The sequence below is a fragment of the Mycotypha africana genome, assembly GCF_025528875.1.
Source record: "Mycotypha africana strain NRRL 2978 chromosome Unknown BDF20scaffold_5, whole genome shotgun sequence".
Classification (NCBI taxonomy): Eukaryota; Fungi; Mucoromycota; class Mucoromycetes; order Mucorales; family Mycotyphaceae; genus Mycotypha; species Mycotypha africana.
In genome coordinates, this window is record NW_026515729.1 from 1425303 (window position 1) to 1443228 (window position 17926).

Consider the following 17926-nt stretch of genomic DNA (forward strand, 5'->3'; position numbering starts at 1 on the left):
CCTACAGAGTTGTACAGTTGAACTGACTGATTGTATCATAGATCCGGTTTTTTCATTACACAGCCTTTTTTACTATCTTACCATGGAAGTTGACCAGTGATCATTTATGGCTATAACGGTTTATTCGGTTAAAAGTCCGACTGCTTAACCAACCTTTTAGGATATTTTTAGAGTTGCACTTAAGGACAACAAATGGATTTAGTTTGGACAACGTTGAAAGTGTATCAACAGATCGTACCGTAATTGTGTGAAGAATTTCAGGTTGAAAGGATTTTTACGTTAAGAATCGGCAGTGAGCATTTAATAAAGGTAATCATGCAACTGAAACAGAAAGAACGTGCAAAAGACTCTTATCAGTTACACATTCCAAGATTCTACTTCCTCTAGTTCAATATAATGTTCTTCATTTTCGATCCATGAAGTTGATATGAAGATATCGAAGATGCTGTTTAAAACATTAACGCCCCAATAGCCAACTATATTAAAGTGCCAGCTTCAAAACTGTAATACAAAACGTACCCTTATTTTAATTTTGCAGTAGTAAGACTTCGTAGCTGACCATTACAGTTATTGCAAATTTGGTCGTGGAGATATTTATCAACGAGTTATATCCGCACTGCTTCGAATTGCAATTGTATTGGTCTTTCTTAACCAATTTGACAGGACAACCATCTGCCTCTCATCGTTGCCAAAATTAGCGTTGCCATAAAGCTATAATTGTTTTTGTGAGAGGAACCATTGTGTCTAGGGAGCGAGGGATGCAGTGTACAGAATCTTTTTCGCGATTTCGACTATTCCGAAGAAGAGGCAGTTTCTTTTTACTGAACTAGTAGTACTGTTCTTAGGATAGCTTAATGTATGTTTATGCCAAATATACCACATAAAAGGATCAGTAAGTTTCTTTTCTAGCCAACCTCGAATCTTTGAAGTGTCTGTTTGAGCTTGGTGAGGTACGATTGTCTTTTCATTTGAGGCCGAAAACAGAGTAAAAATAAAAAAGGTGAGTTTTCTACTTTTTCTATGCTGCAATTGAGTCTGCAACAGCATCATAACATCAACTAACTTTAAACACAATCGACATCATTTGTAAAATACGCGTTTATCAGATGACATCGTTTTTCTACTTTGTAGATCAGATTTGCTCATGGTTTTGACTCATAAAGACCACATGCTTTCTGACGTTTTATATAGAGTTGATATCTTTTATAGGCCATTCTGAACGGCACAGAGCTTGTCCTTAAGATTCAATGTTACGTTCTAGGTGAGTGAAGTCTCAAGAACAAATTATGCATACCCTTCGTGACTTGCCATTTAACATTGAGTTTCATCTTGTAGCTATGCTTTATCCATTCCTTATTAACTTTTTACATTATAACGTACCTTATGTTAGTCATTGAGAGTTTATTCCTTTTTCTCTTACCACATATTTGAAAAATGATAGGAGAAGCATCTGACCTTTGAACGATTAATGCCCGAGCAGTAATTTTTGTAGAAGAGCAGCAACAGCAACAGCGGAATGGAATTCAGCTACCGCAAAGTTTGCAGATTTTACATTTTTATGCTTGTCCATTTTGTCTTTTTTCTTTCAGCTACTATTTATACTGTACCAAACAGATTGGGAAGCTAAATGTCGAGTTCATATCACCGCAATCGCTCGCCTACTAACAGAAGAAACCGCACTGATAACTACAGTCGACAGAGCGGTCGTGAATATAACCGCGATTACAATAGCCATCGAGAAAGAGATTATGTTAGACGAGCCGATGGTGAGAGCAGTAGCAGTAGACGACGTAACGAATATTATAGAGAAAGCCAGTCAAGAAGGGACAGTCATGAGGACCGAGAAGTAAGACGCCGAGAAGATGATTCAAACAGGCAAAAACGTAGAGACGATGAAGAAGAAGGGGAATATCAAGAGAATAAAACAGAGCATGATCAACCTTCAACGAATGTAACAGAAACAACTAAAAAGAAAAGAGTGCCTATTTCTATTGAAGAACTGATTCAGAAAAAAGAAGAAGAGAAGAAATCAACAGAGAAGGTATTGTTCAGTTATTAAATCTTGCTCTGAAATTATATCTTGATTCTCATATCATTATCTTTTTCTGAATTCTGATAGCCAAAATTCTTGACGAAAGAAGAACGGGCAAAACTAGCGTTGGAAAAGCGTCAAAAAGAAGTAGAGGAGCAAAGAAAAAGACAAGAGGAGGAAAGAAAGGCTCGACAGAAGTTTGATTTTGCAGCCGAAGATGAAAATAGAAGGAACTATGACTATTCTACTTCTCGATACGATCGTGACAGACGTAGTGGTAGATCAGACAGGTACCAAGAATCCAGCAAAAAGAGAGACGTTGAAGAAGAACCGGAGGATGGAAGCGTCTTGACCGAGAAAGAAAAGCAAGCCATTAGAGTAAGTGTAGAGGCTTTTTTTTTTTTGCCAAATCTTAGTGCTGATGGAGACTAACAGACCTTTTTTTTCTTTTAAAAAAAAGGAACGCTATTTTGGTGGTGAGCGCAAAAAGAGAAAAATTCGTCGAATGAATGAGCGTAAATTTGTGTTTGATTGGGATGCAGGAGAAGATACTTCCCATGATTTCAATCCTTTATATGCTAATAAACACAATGCACAAATGTTTGGTCGTGGACATATTGCGGGTATTGACCCCAAGGAACAAAAGAAACAGCAGTCTGAATTCTACGATCGATTATTAAAAGAACGTAGAACGGCCGAAGAAGTTGAAAGAGCTAGGTACAGTGGAGCTGAAATCAATACCGTCAACTTCCGAATGGAAAAGCTGATTGTTCTCTTCTTTAATAGTCGTTTGAAGGAAATGGCCATGAATAAGGAAGCCAAGATTAAATGGGACGATAGACACTGGAGCGAAAAGCCATTAGAGCAAATGAGAGAGAGAGATTGGCGTATTTTCAAAGAAGACTTTAACATCTCCACGAAGGGTGGTAACATTCCTCATCCTATTCGTTCCTGGGATGAGTCTAACCTGTCAGATAAGATCCGTAAAATTATTGATCAAGTTGGATATAAGGAGCCCACCCCTATCCAAAGACAGGCTATCCCTATAGGTTTGCAGAACAGAGATATTATTGGTATTGCAGAGACGGGTTCCGGTAAAACTGCTTCCTTTGTTATTCCATTGTTGGTGTATATTTCTGATCTACCCAAAATGACCGAAGAAAATATGGCAGAAGGTCCTTACGCGTTAATCATGGCGCCTACTCGTGAATTAGCCCAGCAAATTGAGCAAGAAACACTCAAGTTTGCTACACCTATGGGTTTCAGATGTGTATCTATTGTGGGTGGTGTAAGTATTCATATCGGGTTTTGTAGATCATAGTCATTGTAAAAAATAAGAAGCTTACTAATTATTGTTTTTCATGCACGATATTTTCATTAGCATGCCATTCAAGAGCAATCGTTTAACCTACGTAATGGTGCTGAAATTGTCATTGCTACTCCAGGTCGTTTAAAGGATTGTTTGGATAGGAGAATTATTGTTTTGAATCAATGTGCCTATGTCGTCATGGATGAAGCTGATCGTATGATTGACATGGGTATGGAAGCAGATGTGAACGATATCTTGGATGCTTTGCCTGTCACCAACAAAAAACCCGATGACGATGAAGAGGAGGGTGGAATGCAGGTGGACCTTCCTCAGGGACAAAAGTACAGACAAACCATCATGTTTTCAGCAACAATGCCTCCAGCTGTTGAACGTTTAGCAAAGAAATATCTCCGTAAGGAAGCCGTCGTGACGATTGGTCAAGCTGGTCAAGCTGTAGAGACCGTCGAACAACGTGTCGAAATGGTTAACGATGAAGCCAAGAAAACGTAAGTTTTCATTTCTGCCATTCATCTATTATATAAACTAATAGACATTATACTTTTTTTTTTTACAATTAATAGGAACCGTCTTATGGAAATTCTCAATTCTGGCAAATTTACGCCGCCTATCATTGTATTTGTCAATCAAAGAAAAGATGTGGATATGCTATCCAAGACTGTCAACAGAGCCGGTTTCCACGCTGTTACACTCCATGGTCGTAAATCACAGGATCAGAGAGAGTATGCCTTGGCTCAACTCAAAAATGGAACAGCCGATATATTGGTCGCTACAGATGTTGCTGGCCGTGGTATTGACGTCAAGGATGTGTCTCTTGTGGTCAATTATGATATGGCCAAGTCAATTGAAGACTACACTCATCGTATCGGTCGTACTGGTCGTGCTGGTAAATCGGGTGTGGCTATTACTTTCTTATCGAATAAGGATTCAGAGGTTATGTACGATCTTCGGCAAATGTTGGCCAAATCGAGTATATCAAAGGTACCACATGAATTGGCTGTTCATCCCGATGCTCAAACAAAGCCTGGTACTGTAAAGTCAAAGAAAAAGCATGAAGAAACATTATATAATACTTGATCGATCAAAAATATGATTTGATCATAAAGTGAAATACCCTGTATTGGTAATTAAACAATTTGATAATAATTTATTTATCTTTCCATTAATGATGCTGAAGTGGTTATATGGTTTACTGAAATCATCAATTTCTGCATGATCCAGAATTTTTGTGTTTTAATGATGGCCGCTTAACAACTATTGCTGCTAAGTATTACTTTAAGAAATTGTGTGTCGAAGTTGATGAGTATACTATAGTTTAATTCTGATTACTCATCGTTATTTGCCAGACTGGCTTTGATGAATCTGGCGGCTGCATCTTTATCAAGTGTCATGGAAGCTACGTTGAATAAGGAGAGAACGTCAGACAAGAAGAACACTAGGAGTCAACATAAACTATCCTATTTACGTTTAGGTCCTTTTCCTTGCAATTTCTGTAGTTTTAGGACATAGCTTTGTACCCGTTTCTAAAGAGAAGAGAAGATATTTATACGCAGATCAGACACAGATCAGATGCAGATCATGATTAATGGCTGCTTAATGTTCAACCTTACCAGTTCCGTCATTACAGCATGATTTTGTGGATCGGAACCTTTAGTTCGTAAGTAAACTATTATCAAGTCAAAATTCATTAATCTTATCACTTTTTAACTATCAAAGTGCACAAGATCTAACAAAGAAAGGCTTACTGTAATAAAGTGTATTTAAACTGTAGGATAGAAGCACTTCTAATTCATACCTTTCGGTAAGACTTAATTTTGAATAAGTTTCGTTCAACGGTCTAGATAAAATAGGATCTAAATGCTTTTTAACATTTTGAAGACGAAGTTTTAATGCCTTGACAGGTTTTTTGGGAATCTGTACGTCAGCCATGTTGGAGAGACAATCGAAGAAAAAAAAAAGAGCAAGAAAAGGAACGACAGCAAAGGGAGCCAACCTCTGAGTTTGTTTTTTGCACAGAATTTCACTGGACCATTTATATGTCTGAATCCAATTGAGGTCCACAGATTGGCATGCTTTACTCATCGGATTTGAAGAGCCAAAAGAAAAAAGTCAACCATTATTGCAATATTCATTGCCATGCCTGTGATAGAATAACTTGAATATGAGCGATTTTTGGTCGACTTGACACTGCATCAACGGTCTTATTATAAAGAAAAGATCAAAATTCTCAGACGACCTTTTGTCGAAGAATTGATAAGTTCTGTTTATCCTTTTTCCTTAACAATACTTCTATAACATCTATGTGATTATAAATTAGTCAGGTACCAACTAGTAAATTTGCAGTGTATTAATCAAATATACCAAATACACCCCTCTTTATCTCGAGTTATGGCTTATTGTTTACTCGGACTCTTCTGCTTCTGCTTATGTGCCTCGCCTATACCACAATTATACTTCACCGCCTCAAATTTAGGTCTCACTAAGGTCATAAAAGGATCTTAAAATTTATTTCCGAAAACTAGGACTTTTGGGTATAGTTGGTGTAAACGGTAAGTATGAAACAGTTGCGGGTATGCCATTAGAATTTCGTGATAATGCCGCTTTTGATATCTTCCATTTTTCATTACTGACATTACTGAAAATTGAACTGTTCGAGTTCGACAGGGCATTGGAGCCAATGACATTTTTATGAAAGCTATCTGCATTTGCTTCATTTTCCTGTTGCTGCTGTTGCCATTCTTCGTAGCTTAATAGTTTGATAGATTCTCTTCTTTTCCATTGTTCTTTCTTGATTTGTAACTCTTCAAGTACTTTACGTGCTTTCATGATATGCTCATCTATCACAGGTTTTATTGATACATCCTGTTCCTGAAGCCTCCGCTTTTCAAAAGCTGAAGCAGTGGTCTCATTTGTAGGAAAGTTAGTGATAATATTAAACGCTTTAGATGCTACGGCAGTTACGCCTTTGCTGCTGTTTTCTTTGTTTGTGGTCAAATTTTGCTGTTGCTGTCGTAGCTTTTCCTCTTCTTTTGTTTTTCTAATCTCTTCTTGATGCTTCAATGTCTCTTCCAACTCTGTCATGGCTGTATGATAAGAGGACTGTAGTGATAAGACGGTAGATTCGGAAGTTTTTAAGAAATTTGAATTGTCAATCACTCTAATTGCTTCTGTGTCTTCTTTCTGTTTATCTTTCTTCTTGTCTTCTACCTGTGTATACTCTTCATTCTCGTGCTGGTTGTCTTCAATATATGAGGGTTGTCGTTCGTATACTGGCATCTTTTCTTTTTCAGAATGATTGAATGATGGTGAGTTGAGCATCACAATAGCTTGTTGATTCCGCGACCGTTCGTCCTTTTTCAAATGTTTCGCTTCATATTCATCTTCAAATGCATCAGAGTGCCTCAGACTATCCTTGATCTTTCTCAACTTCTCTTCGAATGAAGAGTGTATCTTGTCGGCTTCATCGAATCCCTCTTGAATCTTTTGTAATTCAGCCTCGTAAACGTCATGATAGTAATTTTCTAACCTTTCCATTGCATCTTCACGGGCTTTTTGTCTGAATGGCTGTCTTGTATTAATCTGTGCTTGTCTTAATGCCACATTTGATTGTGATCGAGAAGGTGATGTTGGCGGTGGCTCTAGCTGTAAAGGATACAGACGTGGCCGCTGGTACTTTTCTAATATTCGATATGATGAGGGAGCTAATGACTTCTTTGATTTGTCTTGGATAGATTTTACAGGCAATGTACGTACATTGTGAGATACATTATGGTTATCGAATAGCAATGACTGTCTCCATGCTTTCAGATGTTCAGACGGTTGAATTTTTTTGGTGTTCCTTATTTGTGTTTCTGGCTTTTCTGAACTATTCAGTGGCTGTGCATTGATTCGTGAGAGTAGCCTATAGTCATCTGACTGCTTATGCCATGATTCATCTATTTTGTTCTCAATCGACATCCTTTGGGAAGCTCTTCTAACCACTTGAGAATGCTCTGCAATGTTTTTTATTGTATCTGGTGATTCGAATGTCGTTAATATCGGTTTTTGTTTTGGATAGTTGAGCGTGTATTTGTTCCTTTCAGGTTGTCTAATTGCATGCTTTCTGTTTTGAATTTCTAGTGGTCGCAATATTTCTTCTGGCTTATCCTTTTTGTCGTCTTCAATCTCTGTATCAAATTGTTCAAAACGTCTGATCTCGTTTACTGACGAAGCTGTAGATGGCCTTCTAAGGCTTTCAGACTGCTTGTAAACTGTTAAATCTCTACTACATTCGTTCAGTTTCTTGGATAATCTCTTTTCTTCTAATTGTTTAAATAAGCGCTTTTTCTGTTCTTCTAGCTGCTTCAGTGACTCTGTAATTTCCCTTATGTCATCCGTCTCTTGCTCTTCACGATTATCAAGCTGAAACAAATTATGGTTCGATGGAAAGTGCGAAGAGAATTCTGTTGTTGCTGTAGATCCGAATCTTTCTTCTATGCCTTCCGAAGTAACAGGCAATGACTGTTGTTGATGATCTGAATCCTCTGCATAGCTGTTCAAATCGGGCATTTGTCTACTCTCATCTGCTGTAATTTTCTTACTCGTTGCTTCTTCTTTTGATGTTGTGCTTGTATTCATGAATGGTTCCCTTAAATCCGCCAATTGTTGTGTTAATGACAACCTTCGTTGTCTCTTGTTGGCTGCCCCTGAAAGCGAACCATGATTACTGTCTTTACTACTAATCACCATTTCATTAGTGCTATTATCTCCATAAGGTTCTTTTCTTTTTCGTTCTTCTGCCGGTCGATAATGTAAAGAGATTCTTCTTCCCATCATTTCTTCATCAGCTTCAATTTGTCCTTCATGAGACGTTTGCTTTTCATTCTCTTTATTTTTCTTTTCCAATAATAATTGTTGATTCTTGAACCATCTTTGCTGTAGCTGTATGGTCGTCTCTTCTTCCTCTTCCCCTTCGGATACTATTGATCTGTCTTTATAGTTCATAGGGCTATGAGCTTGATGGAGTAATTGATTCGATTTGTTTGGTCGTTGCAAATCGGTTTTTTGTTCTCTTCCGATTAATGGCCTTTGTGTTGATGTTGATAGCGTAGATGAGCGAATTGTTTCTGGAACCGCATCTATTGCTACGGTTTTGTTTTGTGCAGATAGTATTGATGGTGATTTCACTAGGTTAGATATTGAGGAAGTTCGATTTTCTACTCGTGGTGCTTGTGATGGTGGTGACAGTAGCTCAACAGGTTGAGTTGCCCTGCTTGGCGTATGCTTAATGCTTGTCTTCTCAGTCTCGTCACCTGCAGAAAACTTATAAAAGCGGCTTTTGGGAACTAGAGCTGTTGACTTACTATTACCATTAAATGTGGCACCTGCAGATATTGTAGTAGTACTAGCAGTCGCACTTGAAATAGAATTTTTTAATCGTGCAATTCGTTCCTCTACGCTCTCTGCCTCATCCATTCCCTCGAGGTTAAGTTGTAATGTTGTATTTATCCTTTTCTTGTCCAGTGGTGTCGGCTCTTGAACACGTTTATAAAAAGTGTTTGAGGTTGTGCTTCTAGGAGATTGCAATTGTGGTCGTGCAATAGACCTTTTATGAGAAGAAGATATCGTACTCGTTCTTGATAATCGATCAAATACATTCGTTGATCGTTGCTGAATGGCTGTTCTTGGAGAGGGTGACTGCTGTTGTTGATGCCTAGGCATCGTAGTTTGTTCAATCGACGTAGCAAAAAACTTGTTCTTCCTCAGAGGTCTCTTCTTTTTCTTTTTTTGGTTATCACTTGTTCCAGGATAAGATGGTCCTGATATATTCTGTTCACCTTCAAGTCGAACGATCAATGAATCAGAATTTACAGACTAAGCAAGAAGCACGATTGCACAACTTTTGTTCACGAAACTTACAGAACCAGCTCTCCAACGACTTCTTCTGTGAGGAAGAATTGAGAAAGTCGTAAAATTTTGGAACATTAAATTCCCATTTCTTTTCATCGTTTGAATGCATCAACAGTTTCGTGATTGGAGGACTTACTACAGTGAATTATCAACAAAGAATTTAAGGAGCTCAAATTAAATAAAATTCAGGTTCTTGGTTTAAAGATTTAGACAAACTTCTAATTTTTTTTAGGCAGAGAAAATTTTAATTTTTCAGTTTACTCACATTTCTTTCCTATACAAAATAGATAATCAAAAAGGTGATTTACAATGCTTAGAACGTGCTTTCAGCAACACTTTTCTTGCGTTTTTATTGACAAAATATTTTATAATGAAGAGTTCCTTTAAGCGGGTAAAAGCTCTCTTCCTTTACGTATTTTGTATTTTTTGTAACTTTTAGCCCTTTCCATATACAAAAAACGGTAAAATAGATTTGTTAAAAAAAGCATAAAAATCAGGTTAAAAAGAATCTATTTGATCGCTCAGACACATTAGAAGCATTTGACACCGACTGTGGCTGCAGTATTCTTGTTTGCAAAACTTGTAAGATACAATGGAACCGCGATGGCAATGCAGCAAAAAAGCGCTTCGATTTGGAAATACAACATCTTTGTCCTTTTCCTGTTATTGCTAAAACGAAACTGGCTCGATTTTTACAGCTAACGTCTCCATTTTAGTGTAGTTCAGTCTTCAAATGCCAATTCAGACGTCTCAAAAATCTGGTTTGTACTGTCCATTCATATGGCAGCTTTGTTTAAATCCAAACGCTAAATTGCTGTAGTCAACTGAGTGTAAAAAGGGGAAGCAGCGGCGTTTGCTTTTTGAGGCAAACCAAATGAAATGCATGAAAGGGTCGAGTTATTATACGCGTTCCGAGAACGTGATATTTCGTGTCAAAGAATGGACGTTGAAAATGCAGTATATTCTTTGACAGATTAACGATAAAGAATGGTTGAAAAGTATGTGATAGTTGCAACTATAAAAATGTCTTCAAAAATAACCAATTGCTACAAAAGTTGAGTATGTCTTTTTTTGGGCCCTTTTTTTTTTTTTTTTTTCTTTTAAGTTGTTCATACCCGTCAATGCCAACACCATCAAATTTTTCTATTTGCTGCTTTCTGACGAAATTCTTGTGCTCATCTTTTTTCATCCTAAATTGACTAATTTTCTTTTGTTCTTTTATCTCTTTTATTTGTTCTCTCATATACCATTCCTTAATCTCTTATTGTAAATGGGTTCACGGCTTGGAATGAACCAGCAACAGTCATCGCCTTCAACTACGTAAATGAACATCTAACCTTTTCCTTTCATCTTGCACATTTCACTAATCTTGTCCTATTTTGGTCAAAGTAGGAAACTTATTACAGCCCTGTCCTCCATCGAGAATAAAATCGATTCATTCCGACCTCAACAACAAATAACCAATGCTAATAAGTCTACTATGAATCAAGAACAGCAAGATATATTTCAAACTATCCAAACGAATGTTACTAAGGCTGACATGAATGGTCAGACAACTAAACGATTTTTCATTCCTCAAGATATTAAAGACAAATTCTATGCTATTCATCATTTGGATAAACCACAGGAGAATATCCTTGCTGCGAAGAAGAGCAACCGTGGTAGAAAAAGAATACTTACTCCTGATTCTGCACAGCAACAACAACAACAACAAATAAATTTAGATAAATTAACCAATCGACGTCATAAAAAACCTCGACAGCAGCATGTATCGCCCACCTTATACCAAACCTGCACACATTTATGGCCCAAGCAACAAGAACAAGATGGTTCATCGAATGATCTTAGTTACGACAATATCAAATTACTGAGTCAAATATTGAAAGTTCGTTTAAGTCATGCCAAATATAAGTTGATGCTCAATCAGCAATTAGAATTACCAGAAGAAGACAAACCTATCTTGCCCTTGAAAGAGCAAAGGTTTTTTCCACATAGACTCTTTGGAAAACAGAATGAATCATCAACAGCAGTTAGGATCGGTAATGGCAATAATCTATTTCATCGCTATTACGCAAACAAACAGCAACAGCAGCAACAAAAACGGCATTCAATTGATAATACGGAAACAATCACATCAAATGCTTTACTAGAAGTTTTAACAAGTCCTTACAGTGACACAATTTCAACGCTAGGACTTCTACAAAAAACACCTCAAGGTAACAATACCAACAAAAAGATAACAACGGCTTGCCATAATTATCCACCTACTGCTAAAGCTGGCAGCAGCAAGAAGGTGACGACACCAAAGAAAAGATCAGCGGCCGCAGACATTCTGCCTGTGAAACAACCTGATGGTTCGATGGTATTTATTTGCGAACCCTGTCATAAGAAATATAAAAATCGAAACGGATTAGCCTATCACTTGGAAAGATGTAAATACTCGAAGCACCCTATCGCCACCTCAACAAATGCCATTAATACCCATAACAATGCAGATAATACTGTCGGTGCTGCCACTGACAAAAGTATGACAAAGGACGACGAACCTCCTCCTGGAATTGTTGAACAATCAGCCATTTCACCAACAACACCAGGGGATTTAGTAGCAGAAGCAGCAACGTTCAGCGTGAATTCAGAAGAAGAGGGTCCCAGTTATACAGTTACTTCAGGAACATCAATCACTACCCCTAACATTAACGAAGAAATTGATGAGAATATGAATTTGATACAATGGGATAAATGTCAAAATTGGGGGAACTCTGAATTCATCGAACTACAAAATGTGCCAACCGAACATGAGGATGATAGTAGTGTAGAAAAAAACTTATTACATTGTTTATTACAACAAACGGATGAGAATAGTCAGCAAAGCCCCAACAGTCAAATACTCAGTAGTACTTTGAGCCATAATAACGATTCCTTTTTGACGGCTATAGCTAGTACGCCTCAAACGGATACTGATCCATTCAACCATTTGCAAGATCTACTATTTACAACACCATTAAGAGACGATAATAATACGTCAGCAAAACCGCCATTAGCAACTTCTACTTCTATGAATGATAATAGTATGAATAACAACGAAGATGAAGAGCTATTCAGTCTACGTAGTTATAATTATTCACAGCATTCAGAAGCATCACCACATCTCTTTTTAAATGAAACAAATGATAGTACACTTAACACTATTCCTTCTGAAAATCTAAATACTGCTTCCTCTCAATTACACATATGGGAAGATTTTAATGTAAATTCTCTAGATCAGAATTGGAGCATGCTGGATGAGAATGAACCTTTTTCGACTTATGATACCACAAATTTTTTCTTTCTTCCATAATAATTTACATTTTGTACATAATATATATTACATATTCTATTATTAGCCTAATTATTTACAATATTAATTCTATCATAAAGGGTATGCGACAAAAAACATAAAATTATGCTTGACTATTGTTGACACGCCTAGTGGCGAAAAATTGCTTTCCCATTTCGTAACTGGAAATCATAATAGCACATGCTGGTGCCACTTTTGCAACTCTCGGCACTACGCCTCTGAAATATCCGTTAAACCCATCCTTTTGCCAGATATTCTTCAAGATGTAATTTAGCCTTGCCTCTTTTGCATCAGAACTCACTTGACGTTGTGTCTTCACCACGTCAAATGGTGTTGTTACCACAGCAGCAAACATGCCAGAAGATGCTCCAGCAATAAACGATGTTTGAAACCGTGACATATCATTATGTTCACTGTGCTTTTCGAGCCTTTGTTTAATATCTTCGTAGCCCATCCAATAAACGGCTGAGAATGGCACATCACGCAGCATCGTTGGTAGTAGACCTCGCCATAAGGCTTGAGGTCCTTCTGTTTGCACCATTTTCTGCACTCCATTCCAAACACTTGAAAACCCATTGATTCCATCCACTGATTGCATCCTGGTTCTAAATAATTCTAGAGGAGACACGACCAAAGCTGCCATAGCTATTTCAAGGAAAAGCGGACATTAACGAGTCTATGACATAATTGCTATCTGTATCATTCTCTCTTACTCCGCGCTAATCCGCCGGCCCACAAAGGTGAATAAGTATCAAATACTGTGTTTGTAAAGCGGTCTCTTGTATGATCTTTAATATAATCATATCCAACAAAATAAATGGCAGTTGATGGTAATGCCATAATTAATCCAGGTACTAATCCTCTCCATAATGCAAATATGCCTTCATTTCTGAAAATTTTGCCCAAGGCGTCCTAGAAGGAATTAAAAAAAGGCAGGCATTCTATTTATCAATGATTCAGCCGCACATGTATGCTTTCTTTGATGCTATGACGCAAATTTGCTTTACAATGGTTCCTTTATATTCATTCATACTATTTTTTTTGGTTGCTTCTTGTAAGCGAGTCTTCACAATGTCCAAAGGATTCACTATTGGTCCAAAAGAAATAATAAATTTCCAATTGCTTATCAGTAAATTTCTGACACTCAGTGTGAGTTATGATGTGGACCGATCTTTACTGAATGACATGGTGATAACGGCTCCTGTACAAGCAGAAATGATTTTTTCGAACGAGGAGGAAGTATGCTGTTTTTGTAAGCCTGTCTTCACAATAATGTGTTGTTGATGCTGCTGTAGCTTTTCTTGAGCCACAGTTTCAAATGAAGTTTCCGTCGTTGCTATCGAATCGCTCATGAAGTATAGTGTGGTTCACCCCAAGTTGTGATAGAAGCGAAACGAAAAAGTCTTAAAAATAAAATGATGATCTTATTTGTCATCTCTGAATTTCAAACAGAAATGTTTGTTGACTCGACCCTGAGCTTCTGTCTTCAACCAATAGGAACGCTGATCGCTCGCGAAGGGCTCTGTAACAAAACTCAGCAAGAGTGGCGAAAATGTATATGAAGCAAAGATTTGCTAAACGTCAAGCTTCGTTGTTACAATAGCTTCCAAAGTAATGACAACCATGAATGCAGCCATTTCAACTAAAGGCGAAACACCTATTCTTGATAATGGTCAGGGCGTTATAGATCCTGATGTCTACTTTGAAGTCAATAAAGCGCCTGCGGATTTACCAGAGTTTGAAGAAAAGTTAAACGCGTTTGTGGATTATCATAAAGCAAAGAATAACAATGTTGTGCTCATTACTGTAGAGTTGATCGCATTTTTCTCATGAGCAATACTAAAGTTTTATTCAACTAAAAGTGAACATGCCGTTACTCCGTCATATAATAGAGTGGTGGAACTACCGTTCCTCTGGAAAATCAAACAGTTCGATTTATTGATAACTTTAGTAACGGTAACAGAGGCGCAACTTCTGCTGAATATTTTCTAGAAGCTGGTTATGCAGTTGTCTTCATGCACAGAACAAACAGCATTCAGCCCTATCATCGACACTTCATTCCTTCTCAACGCGGGTTTTTGGATTACATGAGACCTACAGAGGAAGGCTCAGTTGAAGGTATATTATTGTCATTCAACGACCCAAAAATAGATCGAAGCTAAAGCTGAACATTTGCGTCACGTAGTCCGACCAGAATACGTTGAAAAAATGCACCAAGTACTCTTACGATATGAAAAAGCGAAACAAGAGAATCGTCTGTTACTATTAGAATTTGTTACTTTACCTCAGTATTTGTTTAAATTACAATCGGGAGCAAAGATTCTTGCACGCTTACAAGAAAAGGCCATGTATTACCTAGCTGCTGCTGTCAGTGATTTTTTTATTCCTTCTTCAAAGATGGTTGAACACAAAATCCAATCGCGCGATGGAGGGCTTACGTTGACCTTGGATCAAGTCCCCAAATTCTTAAAACCGCTTGTTAGTAATTGGGCAGCGAAAGGATTGATCGTGTCCTTCAAATTGGAGACAGACACCAATCTCTTGGTACCCAAAGCACGTGCAGCTCTTGAACGTTACGGGCACCAGGTAGTGATTGGTAACATGCTAAAAACACGTAGACAAACGGTAACATTCATTACACAACATACAGAAAAGGTGATAACACTAACAAAGGAAGAATTGGACACGGATGTAGAAATTGAAAGTAAAATTATACCTGAGCTTGCTCGAATCCATCAAAACTGGATCAAATCAGGAAGTACAGAATAAAAAAGGCAACCAAATATGTGTTGTACTAATGTGTATTGTGCAGTGTGTATTGTGTGTAAGTTCACTTTACTTTACTTGGATTCAAAGGAAGGAAGGGTCTTCAATGCGAACAAAAGAACGGGCAAATGATAAAAAGTGAAGAGGCACAGAAAGTGTAATGGAGAAATGTACATTCGAATATTTTAAACGGTTAAAATTAGAAAGGAAAAATCATGATCCAAAAAACGAGATAAGAGGTGGGAAGGGCGAGGGATATTCGGGTTATATTTAATTTCATTTCAAAGTTGCTGTGGATTTGCAATCTACCTTTTAGAAGTAGTGAAGCCAAAATTGGGTTCTTCTGTCTTTTCTCGGCGTGGGGGTTTGATTTTTATTTCAGCCATCAAAGGAATATGACTACAAGAAGAAGCCAAGAACGCGTTAATGAGACTTTTCTATTCCGTTCAAAAGAAATCCAGTTTCACTTACTCAGAAGGGAAATGTGCATTTGGAAATCCAACTACTTTATCAAGATAATCTTGACTGATTCCGCCCAACAAAGAAATAACGTCTAATGTATTACTGGTATACCAAATATAGTCCAAAGTGCCTTTGTAACCGGGTGTATAATTTGTTATATCCAACTCACCAATATGGCTATAACAACTCTTCAGCGACATGTTATGAGTCATACCCTCTGAAGTATAAGCACCATAAGCATGCTGCCCAAATTCGCGATGGTTCGGTGGAAGAGAGCTCCTGGAGAGAAATTCGTATACACCAGACTGAGGTACAGAGTTAAAATCACCACAAATCACTGTCGGTAAAGCAGCAGGAGAGGAATACTTTAAACCGTTTGGTGAGGAAGCTGGAGGAGATAAGTGCTTGGAAGCAAAGGCCTCGATACCTTCCATCATCATACCCACTTGTACCAGTTTAACATCAGCATAAGCAGGATCCCAAAAGATATGCGAATTGACCACCAGCACTCGGTTCAATGTCACCTTATTTTCCAGTACGACCATGACAGCAATATTATCTCTTGTCATTACACGGTTGTAAATAGCTTCACTATGTTTAAAATCATTTCGTTGAAGCGCTTTTTGACTGTATTCCAGTAAGTGATGTTCGATGAGATTATACCTATAGATGGGTGGGTTACATGGGAAGGATAATTTGTTAGGAAAAACAGAATTTAATTGACAATCTTTAGCTGTTCACGACTTACTTTGAAGCTTTGTAAAAGACGGCGCAGCCATCTACTTCGCGCTTTTCTTCTTCTGCAGTAGCAAACTTTATACGGGATTTAGGGAAGAATACGCCATCATAATCCCCGCGTTCCTTGAAAATATCTCCTATTTCGCCGTCGTAATGCTTCACTGCTACTTCCTGAAGACATACTATATCTGCATCGTAACCAAGTACTTCTGAGACAATCAATTCTTTACGGTAATCCCAATTTAAAGCCCAAGAAGGCGTATAACCATAGGCCTGTACTGTCGCGTATTTCTGGCATAGGATGTTATAACATAAAACTGTAAATTTATCTATGATTTCGACATTCAAGAGCATATTGAGTAAAATCACAAAAATGCGATGAATATACGTCTAACAAAAAGCCTTACCATTATCGTCTTCGCTTGTGTCAGCTTCAATTGTGATCCATTCTCGTTGAGGTGGCGGCATACCCACTAAAATTGTATTACCAAGTTAACCGTTCAGTTAAATTTCGTTCATCGCGGAATAAAGTCTTTTTCATTGAAAAAACAAACAAAAAAAAAACAATACCTGGTGCGTTTTCTCGTAAAGACATGATCAAGGCATGTGTTCCTTCTTTCATTAAAATATTCTTAATATCTGGTAAAATAGGATTTCCTTCTAATCCTAACATCTCCAGTTGAAAAAGCGTACCCATTTCGGGTGGTAGCGTTGTGATATTATTATCAAATAGTAAAAGATCTCTCAAATTGATCAACATTCCTAATTCTGGTGGTAAAGTTGTTAACCTGTTGCCTGAACAATCTAAAATCTTGAGGTTGCTCAGTTTTGCAATATCTCGCGTCAAGTATGTCAGATTGTTGTGGTTCAGATAAAGAACAGTCAAGAAAGTGTAAGAAAAAAGCGCAGAAGACACTTGCTTTAACCCCATACCACCGATATCTAATGTGGTCCACGTAAGTTGCTGCTTTCCAGAATCATTATTAGTAGTCGTATTGCTGCCGTTATTATTAGCATTGTTGCTGTTTCCCATCCTATGAAAGACTTTGTTTGGATTATTCGGATCACTGATGGTGACAGCTGAAGAAATGGGGGCTGAACGAGCCATAGCAGCAGCCGTACGTGCGTGATGATGAGGGGAAGACGACTGGCGTGAATTCTGGGCATACGTAAGCTGTCGAGAAGCGTGAATTGAATTGGTAGCTGCTGCACTGGTAGCATTGGCATCGACTAACATGGTTAGACCGTTGCCTGCTGTAGCTGCTGCAGTAGTTGTAGTGTTACTAGTGTTGTTCTTTTGCTGAGAGTGTTGCTGCGACTGTTGAGCTTGGCCTTGTTGTGACTGTTGAGCTTGCTGTTGTTGCTGTTGTTGCGT

General features: G+C 37.9%; 7 protein-coding genes across 7 annotated transcripts; 3 read left to right on the top strand and 4 right to left on the bottom strand.

Annotated features, from left to right (window-relative positions):
• The first annotated feature begins 1509 nt into the window (after positions 1-1509).
• On the top strand, positions 1510-4493 carry BDF20DRAFT_957427 (P-loop containing nucleoside triphosphate hydrolase protein). The gene is made up of 6 exons (XM_053084920.1): positions 1510-2041; positions 2120-2410; positions 2493-2749; positions 2819-3320; positions 3414-3847; positions 3923-4493. The coding sequence occupies exons 1-6, from the start codon at positions 1628-1630 to the stop codon at positions 4434-4436; spliced, it is 2412 nt and encodes an 803-aa protein (XP_052936495.1). The 5' UTR covers positions 1510-1627; the 3' UTR covers positions 4437-4493.
• BDF20DRAFT_974609 (uncharacterized protein) lies at positions 4494-5307 on the bottom strand. The gene is made up of 4 exons (XM_053085060.1): positions 5105-5307; positions 4970-5025; positions 4825-4882; positions 4494-4755 (listed from the first exon to the last, which is right to left on the bottom strand). Exons 1-4 carry the CDS (start codon positions 5286-5288, stop codon positions 4685-4687), a joined length of 369 nt encoding a protein of 122 aa, XP_052936496.1. The 5' UTR covers positions 5289-5307; the 3' UTR covers positions 4494-4684.
• A 557-nt stretch (positions 5308-5864) lies between these two features.
• BDF20DRAFT_913113 (uncharacterized protein) lies at positions 5865-9059 on the bottom strand (the record flags this gene model as incomplete). The annotated part of the gene is made up of 1 exon (XM_053084030.1): positions 5865-9059. The coding sequence occupies one exon, from the start codon at positions 9057-9059 to the stop codon at positions 5865-5867; it is 3195 nt and encodes a 1064-aa protein (XP_052936497.1).
• Positions 9060-10436: 1377 nt separating this feature from the next.
• BDF20DRAFT_516389 (uncharacterized protein) lies at positions 10437-12637 on the top strand. The gene is made up of 2 exons (XM_053075642.1): positions 10437-10568; positions 10638-12637. Exons 1-2 carry the CDS (start codon positions 10519-10521, stop codon positions 12583-12585), a joined length of 1998 nt encoding a protein of 665 aa, XP_052936498.1. The 5' UTR covers positions 10437-10518; the 3' UTR covers positions 12586-12637.
• A 12-nt stretch (positions 12638-12649) lies between these two features.
• BDF20DRAFT_516416 (mitochondrial carrier domain-containing protein) lies at positions 12650-13839 on the bottom strand. Its single transcript, XM_053075643.1, has 5 exons — positions 13763-13839; positions 13593-13700; positions 13299-13497; positions 12866-13230; positions 12650-12803 (listed from the first exon to the last, which is right to left on the bottom strand). Exons 2-5 carry the CDS (start codon positions 13614-13616, stop codon positions 12714-12716), a joined length of 678 nt encoding a protein of 225 aa, XP_052936499.1. The 5' UTR covers positions 13617-13700; positions 13763-13839; the 3' UTR covers positions 12650-12713.
• Positions 13840-14171: 332 nt separating this feature from the next.
• Positions 14172-15586, top strand: BDF20DRAFT_516564 (DNA/pantothenate metabolism flavoprotein). The gene is made up of 3 exons (XM_053075644.1): positions 14172-14391; positions 14478-14703; positions 14771-15586. The coding sequence occupies exons 1-3, from the start codon at positions 14200-14202 to the stop codon at positions 15352-15354; spliced, it is 1002 nt and encodes a 333-aa protein (XP_052936500.1). The 5' UTR covers positions 14172-14199; the 3' UTR covers positions 15355-15586.
• A 232-nt stretch (positions 15587-15818) lies between these two features.
• BDF20DRAFT_819558 (Endonuclease/exonuclease/phosphatase) lies at positions 15819-17788 on the bottom strand (the record flags this gene model as incomplete). Its single annotated transcript, XM_053077469.1, has 4 exons — positions 15819-16476; positions 16562-16880; positions 16947-17024; positions 17122-17788. The coding sequence occupies 4 exons, from the start codon at positions 17786-17788 to the stop codon at positions 15819-15821; spliced, it is 1722 nt and encodes a 573-aa protein (XP_052936501.1).
• Between the last annotated feature and the right edge of the window lie 138 nt (positions 17789-17926).

Bases quoted from the DNA above. Each gene is read 5' to 3' on its own strand.
- BDF20DRAFT_957427 (XM_053084920.1), top strand. From the start codon at position 1,628: ATGTCGAGTTCATATCACCGCAATCGCTCGCCTACTAACAGAAGAAAC. The intron at 2,750-2,818 runs GTACAGTGGAGC...CTTCTTTAATAG, and splicing joins GAAGAAGTTGAAAGAGCTAG to TCGTTTGAAGGAAATGGCCA. The intron at 3,848-3,922 runs GTAAGTTTTCAT...TACAATTAATAG, and splicing joins AACGATGAAGCCAAGAAAAC to GAACCGTCTTATGGAAATTC.
- BDF20DRAFT_974609 (XM_053085060.1), bottom strand. From the start codon at position 5,288: ATGGCTGACGTACAGATTCCCAAAAAACCTGTCAAGGCATTAAAACTT. The intron at 5,026-5,104 runs GTAAGCCTTTCT...ACTTGATAATAG, and splicing joins TTTAAATACACTTTATTACA to TTTACTTACGAACTAAAGGT. The intron at 4,883-4,969 runs GTAAGGTTGAAC...TCTTCTCTTTAG, and splicing joins ATGCTGTAATGACGGAACTG to AAACGGGTACAAAGCTATGT.
- BDF20DRAFT_516389 (XM_053075642.1), top strand. From the start codon at position 10,519: ATGGGTTCACGGCTTGGAATGAACCAGCAACAGTCATCGCCTTCAACT. The intron at 10,569-10,637 runs GTAAATGAACAT...TTTTGGTCAAAG, and splicing joins CAGTCATCGCCTTCAACTAC to TAGGAAACTTATTACAGCCC.
- BDF20DRAFT_516416 (XM_053075643.1), bottom strand. From the start codon at position 13,616: ATGAATGAATATAAAGGAACCATT. The intron at 13,498-13,592 runs GTAAAGCAAATT...AATTCCTTCTAG, and splicing joins ATGAATATAAAGGAACCATT to GACGCCTTGGGCAAAATTTT. The intron at 13,231-13,298 runs GTAAGAGAGAAT...TCCTTGAAATAG, and splicing joins GGCCGGCGGATTAGCGCGGA to CTATGGCAGCTTTGGTCGTG.
- BDF20DRAFT_516564 (XM_053075644.1), top strand. From the start codon at position 14,200: ATGACAACCATGAATGCAGCCATTTCAACTAAAGGCGAAACACCTATT. The intron at 14,392-14,477 runs GTAGAGTTGATC...GTCATATAATAG, and splicing joins ACAATGTTGTGCTCATTACT to AGTGGTGGAACTACCGTTCC. The intron at 14,704-14,770 runs GTATATTATTGT...TGCGTCACGTAG, and splicing joins AGAGGAAGGCTCAGTTGAAG to TCCGACCAGAATACGTTGAA.